This window comes from Oncorhynchus nerka, linkage group LG3 (genome assembly GCF_034236695.1).
Source record: "Oncorhynchus nerka isolate Pitt River linkage group LG3, Oner_Uvic_2.0, whole genome shotgun sequence".
In the NCBI taxonomy this organism is placed as follows: domain Eukaryota; kingdom Metazoa; phylum Chordata; class Actinopteri; order Salmoniformes; family Salmonidae; genus Oncorhynchus; species Oncorhynchus nerka.
Window position 1 is genome coordinate 65,925,737 of NC_088398.1, and position 21,270 is coordinate 65,947,006.

Here is a 21,270-nt window from a genome sequence, read left to right on the forward strand (position 1 = left end):
GCTATTTGATGCTAATGCAGTACGCAACAGGATGTTTTTGTGCTGGTCAAGGGCAGTCAAGTCTGGGGTGAACCAAGGGCTATATCTGTTCTTAGTTCTATATTTTTTGAATGGGGCATGCTTATTTAAGATGGTGAGGAAAGCACGTTTAAAGAGCATCCAGGCATCCTTTACTGACGGTATGAGGTCAATATCTTTCCAGGATAGCCGGGCCAGGTTGATTAGAAAAGCCTGCTTGCTGAAATGTTTTAGGGAGTGTTTGACCGTGATGAGGGGTGGTCGTTTGTACGCGGACCCATTACGGACGCAGGCAATGAGGCAGTGATCACTGAGATCCTGGTTGAAGACAGCAGAGGTGTAGTTAGAGGGCAAATTGGTCAGGATGATATCTCTGAGGGTGTCCATGTTTACAGATTTAGGGTTGTACTGTTCACTGAGAATGACATATATATAACTTACTATAACTATGTGAATTTGGTCAGGATGCCAAAAAAGTTACATATTGCAGTTAAGTAAACTGTTTTAGGTAACCATACCAAACATAACATGTCATAGTAATTTGAGGATGTAAAAAAATCGTTTACTATGTTATGTCTAGTCGATGAGACCAGGCTGGAATTATAAATCCTGCAAACACTTTGTAATGTCTGCACAGCTATTTGCTCACCCCGACAAATGGACAATAACCCGCAACCTTAAACTAGATAGTTCTAACTGTGAGCAAGTTCTCTCCTGTTCTCAAAAAAAGTAATGTACAGTACAGTATAATGATGTGAATCCAGGTTTTAGAACATATGACCAAACTGTCATATTCTCTTTTGCCATTACTGCCAACAGGGGTGAATTATTAGGGACCGCAAAATGTGCTTGTCCCCCTTGGATTAGGAATGTTCTGTCGGTAAACATTCCAAGGCTCAGGACATTTATTTTCATTGGCCACGTCATAGCGGGGGGAGACTGTAGACCACGAATTCCTCAGCGCTCCTGAAATCACAGACCTCTCTCTCGCCTCTGTTACCCGCACACATTCATCGAAATCCTCCTCGCAGCAGACGTTTGAACGAAGCCGCTTTCCAGAAGGGTATAGCATAATTGGCATAACAATAGATTCAATATTGCTCTTTATTCCTTGATTATTTAACCATTTTACCTGGCATTAACCTATAACAGTATTTCATTTTCCTTTCTCTCTCTTCCTTTCCTTTTTCTCTTCCCAGATGTTGCGAAGTGTCCCCTTCCTTGTACTGCTGGCCGTAGCGCTCTGTCAAACCGAGGTAAAAGTTGGACTCCAGATTGTTTTGTTAACTTGTGATCAATGCAAAACTTCATGTAATATTACGATTGTCATAGGTGATGCTACTCCGATATTAAACAGGAAAGGCTGTGTTCCCTTTACGGGCTTTCTGGTTTGGGGCTTTTATGCTATTCAGTCACATGACGGCACAGCTGAAGCACTTGAAATGTAGGCTAGTCTAGTTGTGTTTGTGATAAACGCAATAATTATAGTCTTTGTAGATGTATTTTAGATGCACTACAGCACCAAAAGTATGTGGACACCCCTTCAAATGAGTGGATTCTGCTATTTCATTACACCCGTTGTGACAGCTTTATGAAATCGCGCACATTGCCATGCGATCTCTATAGACAAACATTGGCAGTAGAATGGCCTTACTGAAGATCTCAGTAACTTTCAAAGTGGCACTGTCATAGGATGCCACCTTTCCAACAAGTCAGTTTGTCAAATTTCCGCCCTGCTATAGCTGCCCTGGTCAACTGTAAGTGCTGTTATTGTGAAGTGGTAGCTCAGCTGCAAAGTGGTAGTCCACACAAGATCACAGAATGGGACCGCAGAGTGCTGTAGTGTGTACAAATAATTTGTCCTTGGTTGTGATACTCACTACGGAGTTCCAAACTGCCTCTGAAGCAACGTCAGCACAAGAACTGTTTGTCGGGAGCTTCATGAAGCCTAAGATCACCATGAGCAATGCCAAGCGTCGGCTGGAGTGGTGTAAAGCTCACCACTATTGGACTCTAGAGGAGTGGAAATATGTTCTCAGGAGTGATGAATCATGCTTCACCATCTGGTAGTCCGACAGACAAATCTGGGTTTGAGAACTAATGTATAGTGCCAACTGTAAAGTTTGGTGGAGGAGGAACAATGGTCTGGGACTAGGCCCATTAGTTCCAGTGAAAGGAAATCTTAACTCTACAGCATACAATTACATTCTAGACAATTCTGTGCTTCCAACTTTGTTGCAACAGTTTGGGGGAAGGCCCTTTCCTGTTTCAGTATGACAATGCCCCCGTGCACAATGCAAGGACTATAAAGAAATGGTTTGTCGAGATCGGTGTGGAAGAATTTGCCTGGCCTGCACATAGCCCTGACCTCAACCCCTTCGAACACCTTTGGGATGAATTGGAACGCCGAATGCGAGCCACCAGGCCTAATCGCCCAACCTCACTAATGCTCTTGTGGCTGAACGGAAGCAAGTCACCGCAGCAATGTTCCAACATCTAATATAAAACCTTCCCAGAAGAGTGGAGGCTGTTATAGCAGCAAAGGGGGGACCAACTCCATATTAATTCCATTGATTTTGGAAGGAGATGTTCGACAAGCGGTGTCCATACTTTTGGTCATGTAGTGTATATTCTTCATGATGGTTCAAAGGTTGTTTTTTTTTATGGGAGAATTAAACGTGGCATTATCCAGGGCACATTTCACATTATGAGACTTAATTAGGGAGACAATTAGTCCTAGCCAGTTCAATTAAACTACAACAGGGACCATTACATTTTAATTGCAAGAGCGTTTTCCAAATCCATTTGTAGATTGATGCCCACACAGCACATTATTTTATCATCATGATTTGTAGGCCAACTAAAACAAGCAGAGATATTTCTCTTTGATGATGTAGTTTAGCTATGTTCGTGTCTTCTATATCCCATGAATTTCCCCTCTCAGTGTTTGTTAAATTGATGAAATGATAGTGTTGCATGTAGATGAGGATGCTCATTGTTTTCTTTGTCGCCATGGGTAACAAGCAGAGTTAATAGACAGCTGTGTGTGTGTGTGTGTGTGTGTGTGTGTGTAATAATGCTCTCCCGGGTGGGTCTCACACACTGGTGCTAAGTAAACACTGAACTAAAGTGATGGGAGATGAGGTGTCTTGAAACTGCACACTGTTAGTACTGTCACACACAGGCATGCGCACACAAACACACACCAGGTGTATGGGTCAGCACCGTACCTCATTTGGCTGTTGAGCACCAGCTGTTGAACACCTGGTTTGATGTCATGTATTTGGGACGTTCTCATGTTGACCTGTTTTAAGTGGGTCTAGATGTCACGTGTCAGTAATGTATTTGTCAATTGCTGTGTAAAGTAGGGCTAGGATTAGGTTGCATGTCATTGCAGATTATGGGGTTAGATTGTGGAAAACACAGATTTTCAGGAGTTAGGCTACTTTGTAATTGATTTGCTTTTCAGGATTACCATAGTGTTTGGAGTGAGATTATGGATCATGGTTTAGAAGGGGTTTCTTTTGGAGGTGACGTTTTTCAGGGTTGTAAGCACTCTGTCTAGACCTTGGAGGTAGACTGCAGGGTTAAGTAAGTGAGCCTCTACTCTACATTGTCCTTACATGTCCAGACAGTCATCATCACTATCAGTACCACTGTCTGCCACATTACTCACAGTGGAAACTCTACCTCCAGGCCCTCCGCTGACCTCCTAGTGCTGCCCCTGTCATTGCCTGCTGAAATATGTCCTTTTGTGTGAGTCTTTATTGGATCCGTGACCTCTCTCATTGGTGTGCTCTCTCATTGGTGTGCTCTCTCATTGGTGTGCTCTCTCATTGATGTGCTCTCTCATTGGTGAGCTCTCTCAGTGATGTGCTCTCTGATTGGTGAGCTCTGATTGGTGAGTGCTCTCATTGATGTGCTCTCATTGGTGAGCTCTCTCAGTGATGTGCTCTCTCATTGATGTGCTCTCTCATTGGTGAGCGCTCTCATTGATGTGCTCTCTCATTGGTGAGCTCTCTCAGTGATGTGCTCTCTGATTGGTGAGCTCTCTCATTGGTGAGCTCTCTCATTGGTGTGCTCTCTCATTGATGTGCTCTCTCATTGATGTGCTCTCTCATTGGTGTGCTCTCTCATTGGTGTGCTCTCTCATTGGTGTGCTCTCTCATTGATGTGCTCTCTCATTGATGTGCTCTCTCATTGGTGAGCTCTCTCAGTGATGTGCTCTCTGATTGGTGAGCTCTGATTGGTGAGTGCTCTCATTGGTGAGCTCTCTCAGTGATGTGCTCTCTCATTGATGTGCTCTCTCATTGGTGAGCGCTGTCATTGATGTGCTCTCTCATTGGTGAGCTCTCTCAGTGATGTGCTCTCTGATTGGTGAGCTCTCTCATTGGTGAGCGCTCTCATTGATGTGCTCTCTCATTGATGAGCTCTCTCATTGATGTGCTCTGTCATTGATGTGCTCTCTCATTGGTGTGCTCTCATTGGTGTGCTCTCATTGATGTGCTCTCTCATTGATGTGCTCTCTCATTGGTGAGCTCTCTCAGTGATGTGCTCTCTGATTGGTGTGCTCTCTGATTGGTGAGCTCTCTGATTGGTGAGCGCTCTCATTTATGTGCTCTCTCATTGATGTGCTCTCTCGTTGATGTGCTCTCTCATTGGTGATCTCTCTCATTGATGTGCTCTCTCATTGATGTGCTCTCTCAGTGATGTGCTCTCTCATTGGTGTGCTCTCTCATTGACGTGCTCTCTCATTGACGTGCTCTCTCATTGACGTGCTCTCTCATTGGTGTGCTGCTCTCTCATTGATGTGCTCTCTCATTGGTGTGCTCTCTCATTGGTGTGCTCTCTCATTGATGTGCTCTCTCATTGGTGAGCTCTCTCAGTGATGTGCTCTCTCATTGGTGTGCTCTCATTGGTGTGCTCTCTCATTGATGTGCTCTCTCATTGATGTGCTCTCTCATTGGTGTGCTCTCTCATTGACGTGCTCTCTCATTGACGTGCTCTCTCATTGGTGTGCTGCTCTCTCATTGGTGTGCTGCTCTCTCATTGATGTGTTCTCTGATTGGTGAGCTCTCTCATTGGTGAGCGCTCTCATTGATGTGCTCTCTCATTGATGAGCTCTCTCATTGATGTGCTCTCTCATTGATGTGCTCTCTCATTGGTGTGCTCTCTCATTGGTGTGCTCTCTCATTGATGTGCTCTCTCATTGATGTGCTCTCTCATTGGTGAGCTCTCTCAGTGATGTGCTCTCTCATTGGTGAGCTTTCTCATTGGTGAGCGCTCTCATTGATGTGCTCTCTCATTGATGTGCTCTCTCATTGGTGTGCTCTCTCATTGGTGTGCTCTCTGATTGATGTGCTCTCTCATTGATGTGCTCTCTCATTGGTGTGCTCTCTCATTGGTGTGCTCTCTCATTGGTGTGCTCTCTGATTGATGTGCTCTCTGATTGATGTGCTCTCTGATTGATGTGCTCTCTGATTGATGTGCTCTCTCATTGGTGAGCTCTGGCATTGAGAAGACTGAGTACAAGCCAGAGTGTGTAGAATGTGGCTGTGGAGTATACGGGGGAGGCATTATAAAGACATCTATTGTTTAAAGGTAATTGCCCTGGTAATATGCAGCCTGTTGACAGACCTCGGTGGGGAATGTTAAGGTGGGCCGCTAGTGCACTGTTTTAAGGCTGGCTAGGGGATTAGTTTAGTTATACAGTGTATTGGTATGGTGGTCTTCAGTGATCATTTCAAGTCTCAGTCCCTATTGTGTACTTAGTGTAGCAGCAGATACTGTACCTCAGGGTGTATGTGTGCGTGTGTATGTTTGTGTGTGTCTGCATGTGTGTGTGGAAAGGGACTGTGTGAGTGTCTGTGAGTGCTGTTGTTTGATGGCTTTTTATATTGCTGGCATGAGAATGCTAAGTTATTAAAATGTAGATGCGGACTTTAGATTTATTATGAAGGAGAGAATGCCCGGGTGCTTTCTGTGGCGAGACATTGCTGTGTTCGCAGATAAAAGGCTCAGAGACAGTACTTCTGAGCTCACGGCTATTCTCCGCATCTGTGTGGAGACTGAGGAGAGATATGCATCTGGTAAAAAAAATCCCCCCAAACGTTGACAGTGAGATGACAAGGCTGTGTGGAAACACATAGGCACACACACACATTTTCAAAGCCAGATCCATAACACCCACACACTTCACCTTTCTCTTCTCCAGGCATCCTGTGTTATTGCGTTAACCATGGTGGCCGGTGTAATGACACAATAGATCATTCAGTCATCACAACCACGGCTGGATCTGGCTTTGAAAATATTAGGCTTCAGGAGAGAAACAGAATAATGGCCCTCAAGGACACAGTGTACAACCCCCCTACTCACACACAGTGGATAGATACTCTACTCACACACAGTGGATAGATACCCTCTACTCACACACACAGTGTATACATACTCTCTACTCACACACAGTGGATAGATACCCTCTACTCACACACAGTGGATAGATACTCTCTACTCACACACACAGTGGATACATACTCTACTCACACACGGTGGATAGATACTCTCCACACACACACGGTGGATACATACTCTCCACTCACACACGGTGGATACATACTCTCTACTCACACACAGTGGATAGATACGCTCTACTCACACACAGTGGATAGATACTCTCTACTCACCCACAGTGGATAGATACTCTCTACTCACCCACAGTGGATAGATACGCTCTACTCACACACAGTGGATAGATACTCTCTACTCACACACAGTGGATAGATACTCTCTACTCACCCACAGTGGATAGATACGCTCTACTCACACACAGTGGATAGATACGCTCTACTCACACACAGTGGATAGATACTCTCTACTCACACACAGTGGATAGATACGCTCTACTCACACACAGTGGATAGATACGCTCTACTCACACACAGTGGATAGATACGCTCTACTCACACACAGTGGATAGATACGCTCTACTCACACACAGTGGATAGATACTCTCTACTCACACACAGTGGATAGATACTCTCTACTCACACACAGTGGATAGATACTCTCTACTCACACAGTGGATAGATACTCTCTACTCACACACAGTGGATAGATACTCTCTACTCACACACAGTGGGTATATACTCTCTACTCACACACAGTGGATAGATACGCTCTACTCACACACAGTGGATAGATACGCTCTACTCACACACAGTGGATAGATACGCTCTACTCACACACAGTGGATAGATACTCTCTACTCACACACAGTGGATAGATATGCTCTACTCACACACAGTGGATACATACTCTCCACTCACACACAGTGGATATATATGCTCTACTCACACACAGTGGATAGATACTCTCTACTCACACACAGTGGATAGATACTCTCTACTCACACACAGTGGATAGATACGCTCTACTCACACACAGTGTGTCAGGACCCGGTTACGAACCCGGGTCTCCGGAGTGAGAAACAGTCACTTAACCAACTGAGCCACGAATAGTCGGCAGAACCCAGAAGATGAGGCAGACACAGCAGTACTTGAGACGGTGTATTTAATGAAGTAAAAAGTGAAGTCCTTCAGGAACACATGTAACTCCACAACCTCAAAAGGAATTCCACAAGAACAAAGGTAATCCTCCAAGACAAAAAGGTAAATCCACAAGGTGGTAGGTATAGCACAAAAAGCCTCAAAAGATACTCAAAAATAAATAAACAAGAACAAAAAACAGAATTCCACAAGAGCGTCCACCGGGATCAACAAGAGTTAACAGAATACTAGGGCTGGGTGCTAACATACAAACACAGAGCAAAGGACTGAAGAAAACAAAGGGTTTAAATACAATCAGGGGAAACGAGGCACAGGTGCAAATAATAATGGGGTTCAAGGGAAAACAAAAGGTCAAAAGGCACAATGGGGGCATCTAGTGACCAAAAACCGGAACAACCCTGGCCAAATCCTGACAGAATCCCCCCCCTAGGAACGGCTCCTGACGTTCCTACCAGCTCTCTCAGGGTGGAGAGCCCTGAACTGACGAATGAGGTCAGGGTCCAGTATGTCTTTGGCAGGAACCCAGGAGCGCTCCTCGGGACCGTAGCCTTCCCAGTCCACCAGATACTGCCAGGACCGCTGCACCCGGCGGGAATCCAGTATCCGATGGACGGTATAAGCCGGCTGGCCTCCAATGACACGAGGCGGAGGGGGAGGTCTGTCTGCCGGGACAAGGGGAGAAAAAACAACAGGTTTTAATAAGGAAATGTGAAATGTGGGATTAATCTTAAGGGATCTGGGTAAGTGTAGGCGATAAGAAACTGGGTTAACTCTCCTGGCAACCTTAAAGGGACCGATGTATTTTTGGGACAGCTTGCGAGACTCCACCCGTAGTGGTAAGTCTCTTGTGGAGAGCCAGACTCTCTGGCCGGGGCGCAGGGTAGGCCCGGGACGGCGACGTCTGTTGGCTTGTTGTTGGTACCTCTGTGAGGAACGCATAAGATTAAGACGAGTCTTCCTCCACATAAGCCGACAGCGTCTGACGAACTTCAAGGCTGAAGGCACTCTGACTTCTGTCTCCTGGTCCGGGAACAATGGAGGGGCATAGCCAAACTGACACTCGTGCGGGGACATACCAGTGGAGGAGGAGCGCAAGGTGTTGTGCGCGTATTCGGCCCAAACAATGAAGGACGACCATGTGGACGGGTTGTTACGAGTCATACATCGGAGGGTGGCTTCCAGCTCTTGATTCATCCTCTCTGTTTGGCCGTTGGACTCCGGATGGTACCCTGAAGATAGACTGGCAGAAGCACCCATGAGTTGGCAGAAGGCCTTCCAAAACCTTGAGGCGAACTGGGGACCTCTGTCAGAAACCATATCTTGAGGAATGCCGAAGACTCGGAACACATGATTAATTACCAACTCAGCCGTCTCCTTGGCAGAAGGTAACTTAGTCAGAGGGACGAACCTGGCCGCCTTTGAAAACCTGTCGATTATGACTAGGATAGTAGTATTGCCATGGGATGGAGGAAGGCCAGTAATAAAGTCCAACGAGATATGGGACCAGGGTCTGTGGGGAATAGGTAAAGGGTGAAGGAGTCCTTGAGGGCGGAGGTGAGAAGATTTGCCCTGGCAGCACACGGGGCAGGCATTGACGAAAGAGGCAACGTCTTCTCTTATGGTAGGCCACCAGAACTTACGCTGGATGAACTCCGAGGTGCGACCTACGCCCGGGTGACAGGTGAGGCGAGAGGAGTGCCCCCACAGAAGGACCTGAGTCCTCACTGCCTTGGGGACAAACAACCGATTGGCAGGACCCCCTTTCGGGTCCGGTTCGATAGCTTGAGCTCGTCTCACGGTATCCTCAACTTGCCACGAAATCGGAGCCACGATCTTAGCAGCAGGAAGGACAGGCATGTCCGTGTCATCTCGAATGGCAGGAGCATAGACTCGGGACAGGGCATCCGGTTTGAGATTCTTCGACCCGGGCCGATAGGTGAGGATAAACTGGAATCGATTGAAGAAAAGAGACCATCTAGCTTGTCTAGAGTTCAACCGCTTCGCCTGCTGGATATACTCCAGATTTTTGTGGTCCGTAAGCACTTGAAACGGGTGAGAAGCCCCCTCGAGCCAGTGTCTCCATTCCTTCAATGCCATCTTAACCGCTAGGAGTTCACGATCCCCCACATCGTAGTTCCTCTCAGCCGGGGTAAGCCGGTGTGAGAAGAAAGCGCACGGATGAAGCTTCTTGTCTTCACCCCTCTGAGACAGGACAGCTCCAACACCAACCTCTGAGGCGTCAACCTCCACCACAAACGGTTCATCCGTAGTCGGTAGTATCAGGATGGGAGCAGAGAGGACGCGCTGCTTGAGTCCTTGGAAGGCCGTCTCAGCTTCTCTTCCCCACAAAAACCTTGCATTGCCACCCTTGGTTAAAGCTGAGAGAGGGGCTGCCACCAAGCTGAAGTTCTTGATGAACTTGCGGTAAAAGTTTGTGAAGCCCAGGAAACGCTGAACTTCCTTAACGGATTTGGGGTGGGCCAATCCGCTACCGCCCCTACCTTCCTGGGGTCCATTTGGACTCGACCGGGTTCCACTACAAATCCCAGGAATTGTACTCGGGATGAATGGAATTCACATTTTTCCGGCTTAACGTACAGATGGCTGTCTAGGAGGCGTTTGAGTACTTGTCTGACATGCTTTGTGTGTTCTTGAAGAGAGCTCAAAAAGATGAGGATGTCATCCAAGTAAACAAACACAAATATGTTAAGCATATCCCTAAGCACATCGTTTATGAGCGCTTGGAACACCGCTGGGGCGTTGGTCAGGCCGAAGGGCATCACCAAGTATTCATAGTGACCAGTAGGCGTGTTGAACGCGGTCTTCCACTCGTCACCAGGTCTGATCCGCACAAGATGGTATGCGTTCCACAGGTCAAGCTTAGTGAAAACAACTGCTTCCTGGAGCAGCTCGAAGGCTGTGGCCATAAGGGGTAGCGGGTAACGGTTACGGACGGTTATGGCATTGAGTCCCCGGTAGTCGATGCAAGGACGTAATCCACCGTCTTTCTTGGCCACAAAGAAAAACCCTGCTCCCGCCGGGAGGTGGATGGACGCATGAGGCCTGCTTCCAGAGCGTCCTTGATGTAGGTATCCATAGCAGCTCGTTCGGGTGGAGATAGGGAAAAGATCCGACCCCTGGGGGCAAGTGCCCGGAAACAGTTCGATGGGGCAATCATAAGGTCTATGGGGTGGTAGCATGGTGGCCCTCTGTTTGCTAAATACCAGTTTGAGGTCATGGTAACACTCGGGAACTCGGGTCAGGTCGATGGATTCTAAAGACTCGGGAGTAGAACTCGGGAATTCGGGAAAATACATGTAGCTTGGCACGTAGGGACCCCACTGCTTGATAGTGCCCACAGACCAGTCGATGTGAGGGTTATGGCTGTGAAGCCAGGGGTATCCAAGGACGAGAGGGAACTCGGAACAGGAGATCAAATGAAAGTTCATCAATTCCTTGTGTTGTGAAACTGAAAGTCGCAAGGAGGTAGTGACATGAGTGACAAGTCCAGATCCCAAAGGGCTTCCATCCAATGTAGTAACCCTCATGGGGTCACTTAGAGGTTCAAAGGGAACGCCATTCTCCTTCGCCCAGACACCATCCATGAAGTTACCTGCGGCTCCAGAGTTCACCAAGGCTTGAAGGTGAAGCTTGTGGTTGTCCCAGGAAAGGGTGACTGGAATGAGCAGACGGGAGTTGGACGGATGGGAGGAGGTTATGTTTCCCGTTACAGTTCCCCCCGGTCTGTACGGGACAGAGCGTTTCCCTGGAGCCCGGGACACGTGGAACGGAAATGGCCCGGTTTGCCGCAATATAGACAGCGTCGCTCCCTCATCCGGCGGTCTCTCTCAGCCTGGGAGATGCGTCCAATCTGCATGGGTTCCGGTGGAGCCAGCGAGGATAAAGGTGGGGACTCGGAGCTGGGACTGATAGGGGCTAGACGTCTACGGTTGAGTTCTCTCTCTCTCAGACGCTGGTCAATGCGTGAGGCCAACTTGATCAGGGACTCGAGATTGTCCGGTGGTTCCCGAGTGGCCAGTTCATCTTGGATAGTGTCGGAAAGGCCTTTCAGAAAGCACACAGTGAGCGCCTCGTTGTTCCAACCACTCGCTGCTGCCACCGTGCGGAACTGGATGGCATAGTCCGTCACGCTGCGCCGACCTTGGTGGAGAGTCAGGAGCTGTTTGGCTGAGTCAGGACCACTGCTTGGGCCTTGAAACACTCGTTTGAATTCCTCAGCAAAGGCAGAGTAGCTGGCACAGCAGGAACTATGGGCATCCCACACAGCAGTAGCCCAGGCCAGGGCTTTTTCCGACAGCAGGGTGATGATATATGCGATCTTAGACCGGTCGGTGGGGAACGACGAGGGTTGCAGCTCGAAGGAGAGAGAACATTGGGTGAGAAACCCTTTACAAGCACTTGGATCACCTGAGAACCGTTGGGGAGGTGGAAGACGAGGTTCAGCCAGAGGGTTAACTGCCATGGGTACGTGAATCTGAGGTACTGGGACGGGAACTGTTGCCGAGGTAAGTCGATCAGATATCTGCTTTATGGAAGTCAGCATCTCCGACAGAAGATGAGAATGTCTAGCCATTAAGGCCTCTTGCTGAACCAGGGCGGCTTCGTGGCGTTGGACAGTCTCCTGGTGGTGGGACAGCATGGCAACAAGGTCCTGGGAACTGGCTGCCTCTGGGTTCATTTTTGGCTCTGTGTTTCTGTCAGGACCCGGTTACGAACCCGGGTCTCCGGAGTGAGAAACAGTCACTTAACCAACTGAGCCACGAATAGTCGGCAGAACCCAGAAGATGAGGCAGACACAGCAGTACTTGAGACGGTGTATTTAATGAAGTAAAAAGTGAAGTCCTTCAGGAACACATGTAACTCCACAACCTCAAAAGGAATTCCACAAGAACAAAGGTAATCCTCCAAGACAAAAAGGTAAATCCACAAGGTGGTAGGTATAGCACAAAAAGCCTCAAAAGATACTCAAAAATAAATAAACAAGAACAAAAAACAGAATTCCACAAGAGCGTCCACCGGGATCAACAAGAGTTAACAGAATACTAGGGCTGGGTGCTAACATACAAACACAGAGCAAAGGACTGAAGAAAACAAAGGGTTTAAATACAATCAGGGGAAACGAGGCACAGGTGCAAATAATAATGGGGATCAAGGGAAAACAAAAGGTCAAAAGGCACAATGGGGGCATCTAGTGACCAAAAACCGGAACAACCCTGGCCAAATCCTGACACAGTGGATACATACTCTCTACTCACACACAGTGGATAGATACTCTACACACACACACACAGTGGATATATACTCTCTACTCACACACAGTGGATAGATATGCTCTACTCACACACAGTGGATAGATACTCTCTACTCACACACAGTGGATAGATACTCTCTACTCACACACAGTGGATAGATATGCTCTACTCACACACAGTGGATAGATACTCTCTACACACACACAGTGGATAGATACGCTCTACTCACACACAGTGGATATATACTCTCTACTCACACACAGTGGATAGATACGCTCTACTCACACACAGTGGATAGATACTCTACACACACACACAGTGGATACATACTCTCTACTCACACACAGTGGATAGATACTCTCCACACACACAGTGGATACATACTCTCCACTCACACACAGTGGATAGATACGCTCTACTCACACACAGTGGATAGATACGCTCTACTCACACACAGTGGATATATACGCTCTACTCACACACAGTGGATAGATACGCTCTACTCACACACAGTGGATAGATACGCTCTACTCACACACAGTGGATAGATACGCTCTACTCACACACAGTGGATAGATACTCTCTACTCACACACAGTGGATAGATACTCTCTACTCACACACAGTGGATAGATACGCTCTACTCACACACAGTGGATAGATACCCTCTACTCACACACAGTGGATAGATACACTCTACTCACACACAGTGGATAGATACGCTCTACTCACACACAGTGGATAGATACTCTCTACTCACACACAGTGGATATATACTCTCTACTCACACACAGTGGATAGATACTCTACACACACACACAGTGGATATATACTCTCTACTCACACACAGTGGATACATACTCTCTACTCACACACAGTGGATAGATACTCTCTACTCACACACAGTGGATACATACTCTCTACTCACACACAGTGGATAGATACGCTCTACTCACACACAGTGGATAGATACTCTCCACTCACACACAGTGGATAGATATGCTCTACTCACACACAGTGGATAGATACACTCTACTCACACACAGTGGATAGATACTCTCTACTCACACACAGTGGATATATACTCTCTACTCACACACAGTGGATAGATACTCTACACACACACACAGTGGATATATACTCTCTACTCACACACAGTGGATACATACTCTCCACTCACACACAGTGGATAGATACTCTCTACTCACACACAGTGGATAGATACTCTCTACTCACACACAGTGGATAGATACTCTCTACTCACACACAGTGGATACATACTCTCTACTCACACACAGTGGATAGATACGCTCTACTCACACACAGTGGATAGATACGCTCTGTTCTGAAGGAGATGAGGATGAGGACGTAGGATTAAAATGTTAGAATCCTGACTGTTTGTAATTAGTTTTACACTTGTTCTACAGTGTAGCCAAATACGAATTCTTGCGTCTACATGTTTATCTATTGTTTGTAGAATCAAAAATCCTAATGTTGGCGAGTAACATTTTTAGCAATGTACAAAACTACATTTAGCAGACTACTTTAGAGTCCTTGTAGAGGAGCTGCCTCTCAGGCTGAGGTATATTAGCTGACTAGAGCTGACAGTGACAGAGTTGCTGTCTCCCAGGAACCATGCTCTGTAGCTGTTGATGACTGTTCTCTCATTGGTAGGTGCTGCCTGGCTATAAATACCAAGCCCAGGTGGAGTGAATAGAGCAGGACCATGGGGGATTGAACAGCCTCTATTAGTCAGGACTGTTCTCATTTTTCTAGCTCTAGACACACAAATACAGAGAGAGAGAGAGGCAGGAGAGGTAGCATAGATGTCATGCGTCACTGTCTTCTAGGGTTGTTTTATAACACCATCCTCTCTCTCTCCTCTGTTTTCTGTAGCTAACAACGTTAGCTCCATCTCTCGTCATCTTGTGTGTGTTTATTTGTGTGTCTGTCATGGGAATGGACCAGGCACAGAGATAGCACTTGGCAGCATGCCCAAACATCAGGCCAAAAATGGCAGGCAGTTAATACCAAGCAGATACACACACACACACACACACAGCCTCATTTCAGTGCAGCTTCAATATGAAACGGTTTATGACTCACAGTAATTGAATGTGGACAATAGGACATGGTTGTTTATGCCAGATGAAATGTCACGGACATATCTAACTCAGCAGAATACTTGAATTGACACCTTGATGATATTTGTGTTCTCCAACAATCATCTGAACATTCCACTCCCTAAAATGGCTGTCCATTCTAAACATTCCATCATATATTGTAGAGGTCTGCAAACAGGCACACTTCCTTCTCCAAACACACTTCCAGCCATTAGCCCTGACTATGGCCCCATGGGGTAGTGTCTGGGGGCAGGGAAGCTACCCATTCCATGGCCTGGGCCCTCCTACCCAGAGAGACTGAAGCACTGCCCAGAACAGGCTGGAAGAGAAGTGAGGGAGAGAGAGGATAGAAAGAGAAAGGAGTGAGAAAATAGGAAGGTAGGGATTGAGAAGGGAGTTTAAGGGAGAGAGGGCCAGGGTTTGGAGTTGAGAACAAAAGAGAAAATGTATCATTTACAATAGAATTAAAAGATTTAGGCACAATACAGGAGACAATAAAGAGGGGGATATGGATATTGAAAGTGGGACAGCACGAGGGAGAGAGAGAGAGGGAAGCCTCCTCAGATTAAACAATGGAAGTGGGGGGACAGGGGTGTCATTGTCCTGCCTGTGAGACTGTGCCGTGTGCCCACAGGAGTAGAAAGGATGGCAGTGACACTCTGTTTTAGGGACTTTATTTTCTCAGTGACATTTTAACTTATAAGCTAACTTCCTTACTAATACCTTTCTTTGTCTCTCCATCTCTCTTTGTTTGTTTGTCTGTTGCATTTTGACACGTTCTTGAATCTCAAGGGCTTATGGAATATAAAATGTGGCAATGACATCACACTAACTGTCTTCCATTCCATACACGTATAAGAAAACAAAGTCTGGGTCCAAATACCCATACTTAGGTTTTAAATAGTAGGCTTTTTGAGTAGGATAAACGTTTTCTAGAAACACTAACAGCACACAGACAAGAAACAGAAACAATAACACCCGGGGAAGGATCCAAAGGGAGTGAGAGATAGGTAAGGTAATCAGGGAAGTGATGGAGTCCAGGTGAGTCTGATGACACACAGGTGCGCGTAACGATGGTGACATGTGTGCGCCATAACGAGCAGCCTGGTGACCTAGAGGCCGGAGAGCGAGCACACGTGACACAGATACCAGAGCATATACCACCAGAGAGTTTGTATATATGGATATTATATTTCTCTGTAACTCTCATATCCCCCTGACACTTCCTCCAGACTTACAGCTACGTTCACTCCTATCTCAATCTCCCTCCAATAGAAATGCTTGGGACATGATCCAGGCATTTCAACAATGTTATGCTCTAGTCTGTAGACCTTATAGTGTGGTGTCTAATGCTCAGCAGGGACTCCCTCCCTAACTCCTTTAACTGTAACTCAGTGGAGTGGAGTCTTGATGTCTCGAAAGTGTGAGGATACATATACAGTAGGATACAGACCCCTTTCGGTGGATATTTAAAAGTAGGATTTTAGAAATGGTGGTGCTGGCAACAGAAATGGTAAAACTCTAAAACTTTCTCTGGTTAACAGCAGTGATTCACTATACAGATAGCCACGCTAGCTTCACCCTCATGTTGGTGCTAGCAAGCAGGCTAGGTAGTGCTAGGTATCAACAGCCAATCCAGCAGGGGCTGGAAACTATAGTGAGCTTCGATTGGTCAATAAACTGTATGTACTTTTATTTCCCTCTCTTTTTCACTTTGCCTCCCCTCTTGTCCTCCCTCCCCTTCTTTCCTCCCTCCCCTGTTGGAGCTTAATAAGAAATGTGTGTCGGAGAGCTACGTGGGGACCGTCTTCTCTCTGACTGTTTAATTGGGAGGGGGAGTATAGGCATGATGTCATCAATGGTGAGATGCAGAGCATCTGTGAGTCATTTGTTTAAAACTCCCCTTACACACTTCTATAGAGGGGTGTAATGTGTAGGGGCATTGGTCTGTTCATTCATAGTAGCATGGATTAACGCTAATCTCACTGACCTTTCATTTTGGTTGTTGTTAGAAATACTGTGGTCACAAAGGTAGCTACAGATTCAGCTGCAGGTGAAAAGAGAGGAGGCAGATTAAGTGATAGGAGTGAGGGATGGGTTTCATCCTTGCCTTTAATTGGCTACATTGTGGGGCATTATCAGTCAATGCATTGCGTCGCCATGTTAGCGTGTTTGTTTACTATCTCTAAATCAATGTTCTATATGCTAATGAGTTCAGTGGTACACTCTGGGAAGGGACTAATGGTGGTTGTAAAGTGACCCCTCAGCAGGAAGCATTGATCCAGCTGCTGACTCAGTGGATCATCACACACACACACACACACACACACACACAGTTCTCATTTGACAGATTCAGCCCGGTGCTAAGGATGTGAAGGGGACTCTTATCGGCAGTGGAAAATGAATGAGGGATTTTCAGAGAAAGGCAGGAAAGAACAGAGCACCTTTTAACTTCAATCTGCTTCAGCATGGGGTCAATAAACCTGCGGCAGGAGTAAAATTGAGTTCAGACCTCCCTACACCCATCCCCCCTTTTCTTCCAGTCTCTGACTCATTTTCTGCAGCTCAATTCCTATCACTTCTCCCTCTCTCGGTCTCTGTTTTCTCTTGCCATCCCCCCTTTTCTTGTTATCATACTCTCACTACCCCTTTTCCCTCTTCTCCACTCTCCTTCTCTTCTTTCTCTATCACTCAGTGACTCTCTTCCCTTCTCTCTCTCTCTCTCCTCCAGGCAGCATTGCATGGCTGGCCTCAATTCACAGGGACATCTTACCCAGCCCTACATTTAAACAAGGAGAAGAAGGATAGAGACAGAAAGCAAGTTGTTGAGAACAGAGAAATAAGATGTGAGAGAAAGAAATGGGAAAGGGAGGTATAAATGAGTGACTGATACTTTTTTTAGATAAGCTGTGATGTCTGTCTTTCTTGGAACACCTGTTATTTTCCCATAATACACATCTACCACATGTAAAGGGAGAGAGAGAGAAGGATGGAGAGAGTATGAGATCATTGACTCACCAAGTTCCAGGCAAGAAGCAACTCTCCAGTCACAATTTTCATTTATACCTCATATAATGACTTCCATCATATTAATAAAATTAAGCCTGGTTTGTTATAAGGTCACTTTAATACAGTAGCTAGTGTAAGCCTATAGGAGCTCCTATCTAGCTATGGTTCAGCTAAACAGTTTCTCTAGCTAGCTTTTAAATTTGAGATTCTTCGAAGTAGCCACCCTTTGCCTTGATGACATCTTTGCACACTCTTTGCATTCTCTCAACCAGCCTCATGAGGTAGTCACCTGGAATGCATTCCAATTAACAGGTGTGCCTTGTTAAAAGTTAATTTGTGGAATTTCTTTCCTTAATGCGTTTGAGCCAGTCAGTTGTGTTGTGACAAGGTATGGGTGGTATACAGAATATTTGGTAAAATACCAAGTCCATATTATGGAAAGAACAGCTCAAATAAGCAAAGAGAAATGGCAGTCCATCATTACTTTAAGACATAAAGGTCATTCACTCTGGAAAATTTCAAGAACTTTGAAAGTTTCTTCAAGTGCATCTGCAAAAACCATCAAGCGCTATGATAAAACTGACTCTCATGAGGACTACCACAGGAAAGGAACACCAGAGTTACCTCTGCTGCAGAGGATAAGTTCATTAGTTACCAGCCTCAGAAATTGCAGCCCAAATAAATGCTTCACAGAGTTCAAGTAACAGACACATCTCAACATCAACTGTTGAGAGGAGACTGCGTCAATCAGGCCTTCATGTTTGAATTGCTGCAAAGATACCACTAACACCAATAATAAGAAGAGACTTGCTTGGGCCAAGAAACACGAGCAATGGACATTAGACCTTGGAAATCTGTCCTTTGATCTGATGAGTCCCAATTTGAGATTTTTGGTTCCAACCGCTGTGTCTTTGTGAGATGCAGAGTAGGTGAACGGATTATCTCCGCATGGTTCCCACCGTGGAGGAGGACTGTGATGGTGTGGGAGTGCTTTGCTGGTGACACTGTCAGGGATTTATTTAGAATTCAAGGCACACTTAACCAGCATGTCTACCACAGCATTCTGCAGCGATACGCCATCCCATCTCGTTTAAGCTTGGTGGGAAAATCATCTGTTTTCAACAGGACAATGACACAACACACCTCCAGGCTGTGTAAGGGCTATTTGACCAAGAAGGAGGGAGATGGAGTGCTGCATCAGATGACCTGGCCTCCACAATCACCCGACCTCAACCCAGTTGAGATGGTTTGTGATGAGTTAGACCGCAGAGTGAAGGAGGGGCAGCCAACAAGTGCTCATCATAGGTGGGAACTCCTTCAACACTTTTTTGGTTACTACATGATTCCATATGTGTTATTTCATAGTTTTGATCTCTTCACTATTATTCTAATTTACATAAGTATTCATAAGAGTCAATACTTTGTAGAAGCACATTTGGCAGTGATTACAGCTGTGAGTCTTTCTTGGTAAATCTCTAAAAGCTTTCCACACCTGGATTCTGCAACATTTGCCCATTTATTCTTTTCAAAATTCTTCAAGCTCTGTCAAATTGGTTGTTGACCCTTGCTAGACAACCCTTTTCAGGTATTGCCATATATTTTCAATAGATTTAAGTCAAAACTGTAACTAAGCCACTCTGGAACATTCACTGTGTTCTTGGTATCCAATTCCAGTTTATATTTGGCCTTGTGTTTTAGGTTATTGTCCTGCTGAAAGGTGAATTAATCTTCCCGTGTCTGGTGGAAAGCAGACTGAACCAGGATTTCCTCTAGGATTTTGCCTGTGCTTAGCTTAGCTCCATTTAGTTTATTTTCATCCTGAAAAACTCTGCAGTCTCTGAACTCTGAATCAGAGAGGTGCGGGAGCTGCCTTAATCGACATCCACATCGCCTGGGAACAGTGGGTTGGTTAACCACCTTGCTAAGAGGCAGAATGACTTTTTTTTACCTTGTCAGCTTGGTGATTCGATCCAGCAACCTTTCAGTTACTCGCCCTATGCTCTAACCACTAAGCTACCCCATAGTGGTACTCAGTAATGTGTTGTATCTAATTGAGGACTCCTCAATTAGATACAAAGGATCTCCTTTGTCTTGATCACGTTGAGGGAGATGTTGTTGTCCTGGCACCACACTGCCAGGTCTCTGACCTCCCTATAGGCTGTCTCATGGTTGTCGGCAAATTTAATGATGGTGTTGGGGTCGTGCCTGGCTGTGCAGTCATGAGTGAACAGGGAGTACAGGAGGGGGCTGAGCACGCACCCATCAGGGGCCCCTGTGTTGAGGATCAGCGTGGCGGCTGTGTTGTTACCTACCCTTACCAGCTGGGGGTGGCCCATCAGGAAGTCCAGGAATCAGTTGCAGAGGGAGGTGTTTAGTCCCAGGGTCCTTAACTTATTGATGAGCTTTGAGGTCACTATGATGTTGAACGCTGAGCTGTTGTTAATGAATAGCATTCTCACATAGGTGTTCCTTTTGTCCAGGTGTGAAATGGCAGTGGGAAGTGAAATAGAAACGGCATCATCTGTGGATCTTTTGGGGTAGTATGAAAATTGGAGTGGGATAATGGTGTTGATGTGAGCCATGACCAGCCTTTCAAAGCACTTCATGGCTACAGACATGATGAGTGCTATGGGTAGGTAGTCATTTAGGCAGGTTACCTTAGTGTTCTTGGGCACAGGCACTATGGTGATCTGCTTAAAACATGTTGGTATTACAGACTCGGACAGGGAGAGGTTGAAAATGTCAGTGAAGACACTTGCTAGTTGGTCAGCGCATGCTTGCAGTACACTTCTTGGTAATCCGTCTGGCCCAGCGGCCTTGTGAATGTTGACTTGTTTTAAGGTCTTACTCACATCGGCTGTGGAGAGCGTGATCACACAGTCTTCCGGTACAGCTGGTGCAGTCATGTATGTTTCAGTGTTATTTGCCTCGAAGCGAGCATAGAAGTAGTTTAGTTCGTCCGGTAGGCTCGTGTCACTGGGCAGCTCTCGGCTGTGCTTCCCTTTGTAGTCTGAAATGTTTTGCAGGGCTTGCCACATACGACAATCATCAGAGCTGGTTTAGTACGACTCGATCTTAGTCCTGTATTGACGCTTTTGCCTGTTTGATGGTCCGTCAGAGGGCATAGCAGGATTTCTTATAAGCTTCCAGGTTAGACTCCTGCTCCTTGAAAGCAGCAGCTCTATCCTTTAGCTCAGTGCGGATGCTGCCTGTCATCCATGGCTTCTGGTTGGGGTATGTATGTACGGTCACTGTGGGGACGACGTCATCGATGCACTTATTG

The 21,270-nt window shown here is 46.3% G+C and overlaps 1 protein-coding gene across 1 annotated transcript in view; it reads left to right on the plus strand.

The window, feature by feature from the left end:
• The first annotated feature begins 990 nt into the window (after positions 1 to 990).
• The window catches only part of LOC115112519 (follistatin-related protein 1-like), a 43,481-nt gene continuing 23,201 nt past the window's right edge, over positions 991 to 21,270 (plus strand). Inside the window, exons 1-2 of the mRNA XM_029639615.2 lie at positions 991 to 1,081; positions 1,218 to 1,274. Of these exons, the coding sequence (XP_029495475.1) occupies positions 1,218 to 1,274 (57 nt within the window). The 5' untranslated portion in view covers positions 991 to 1,081. The remainder of the gene's footprint in view (positions 1,082 to 1,217; positions 1,275 to 21,270) is intronic.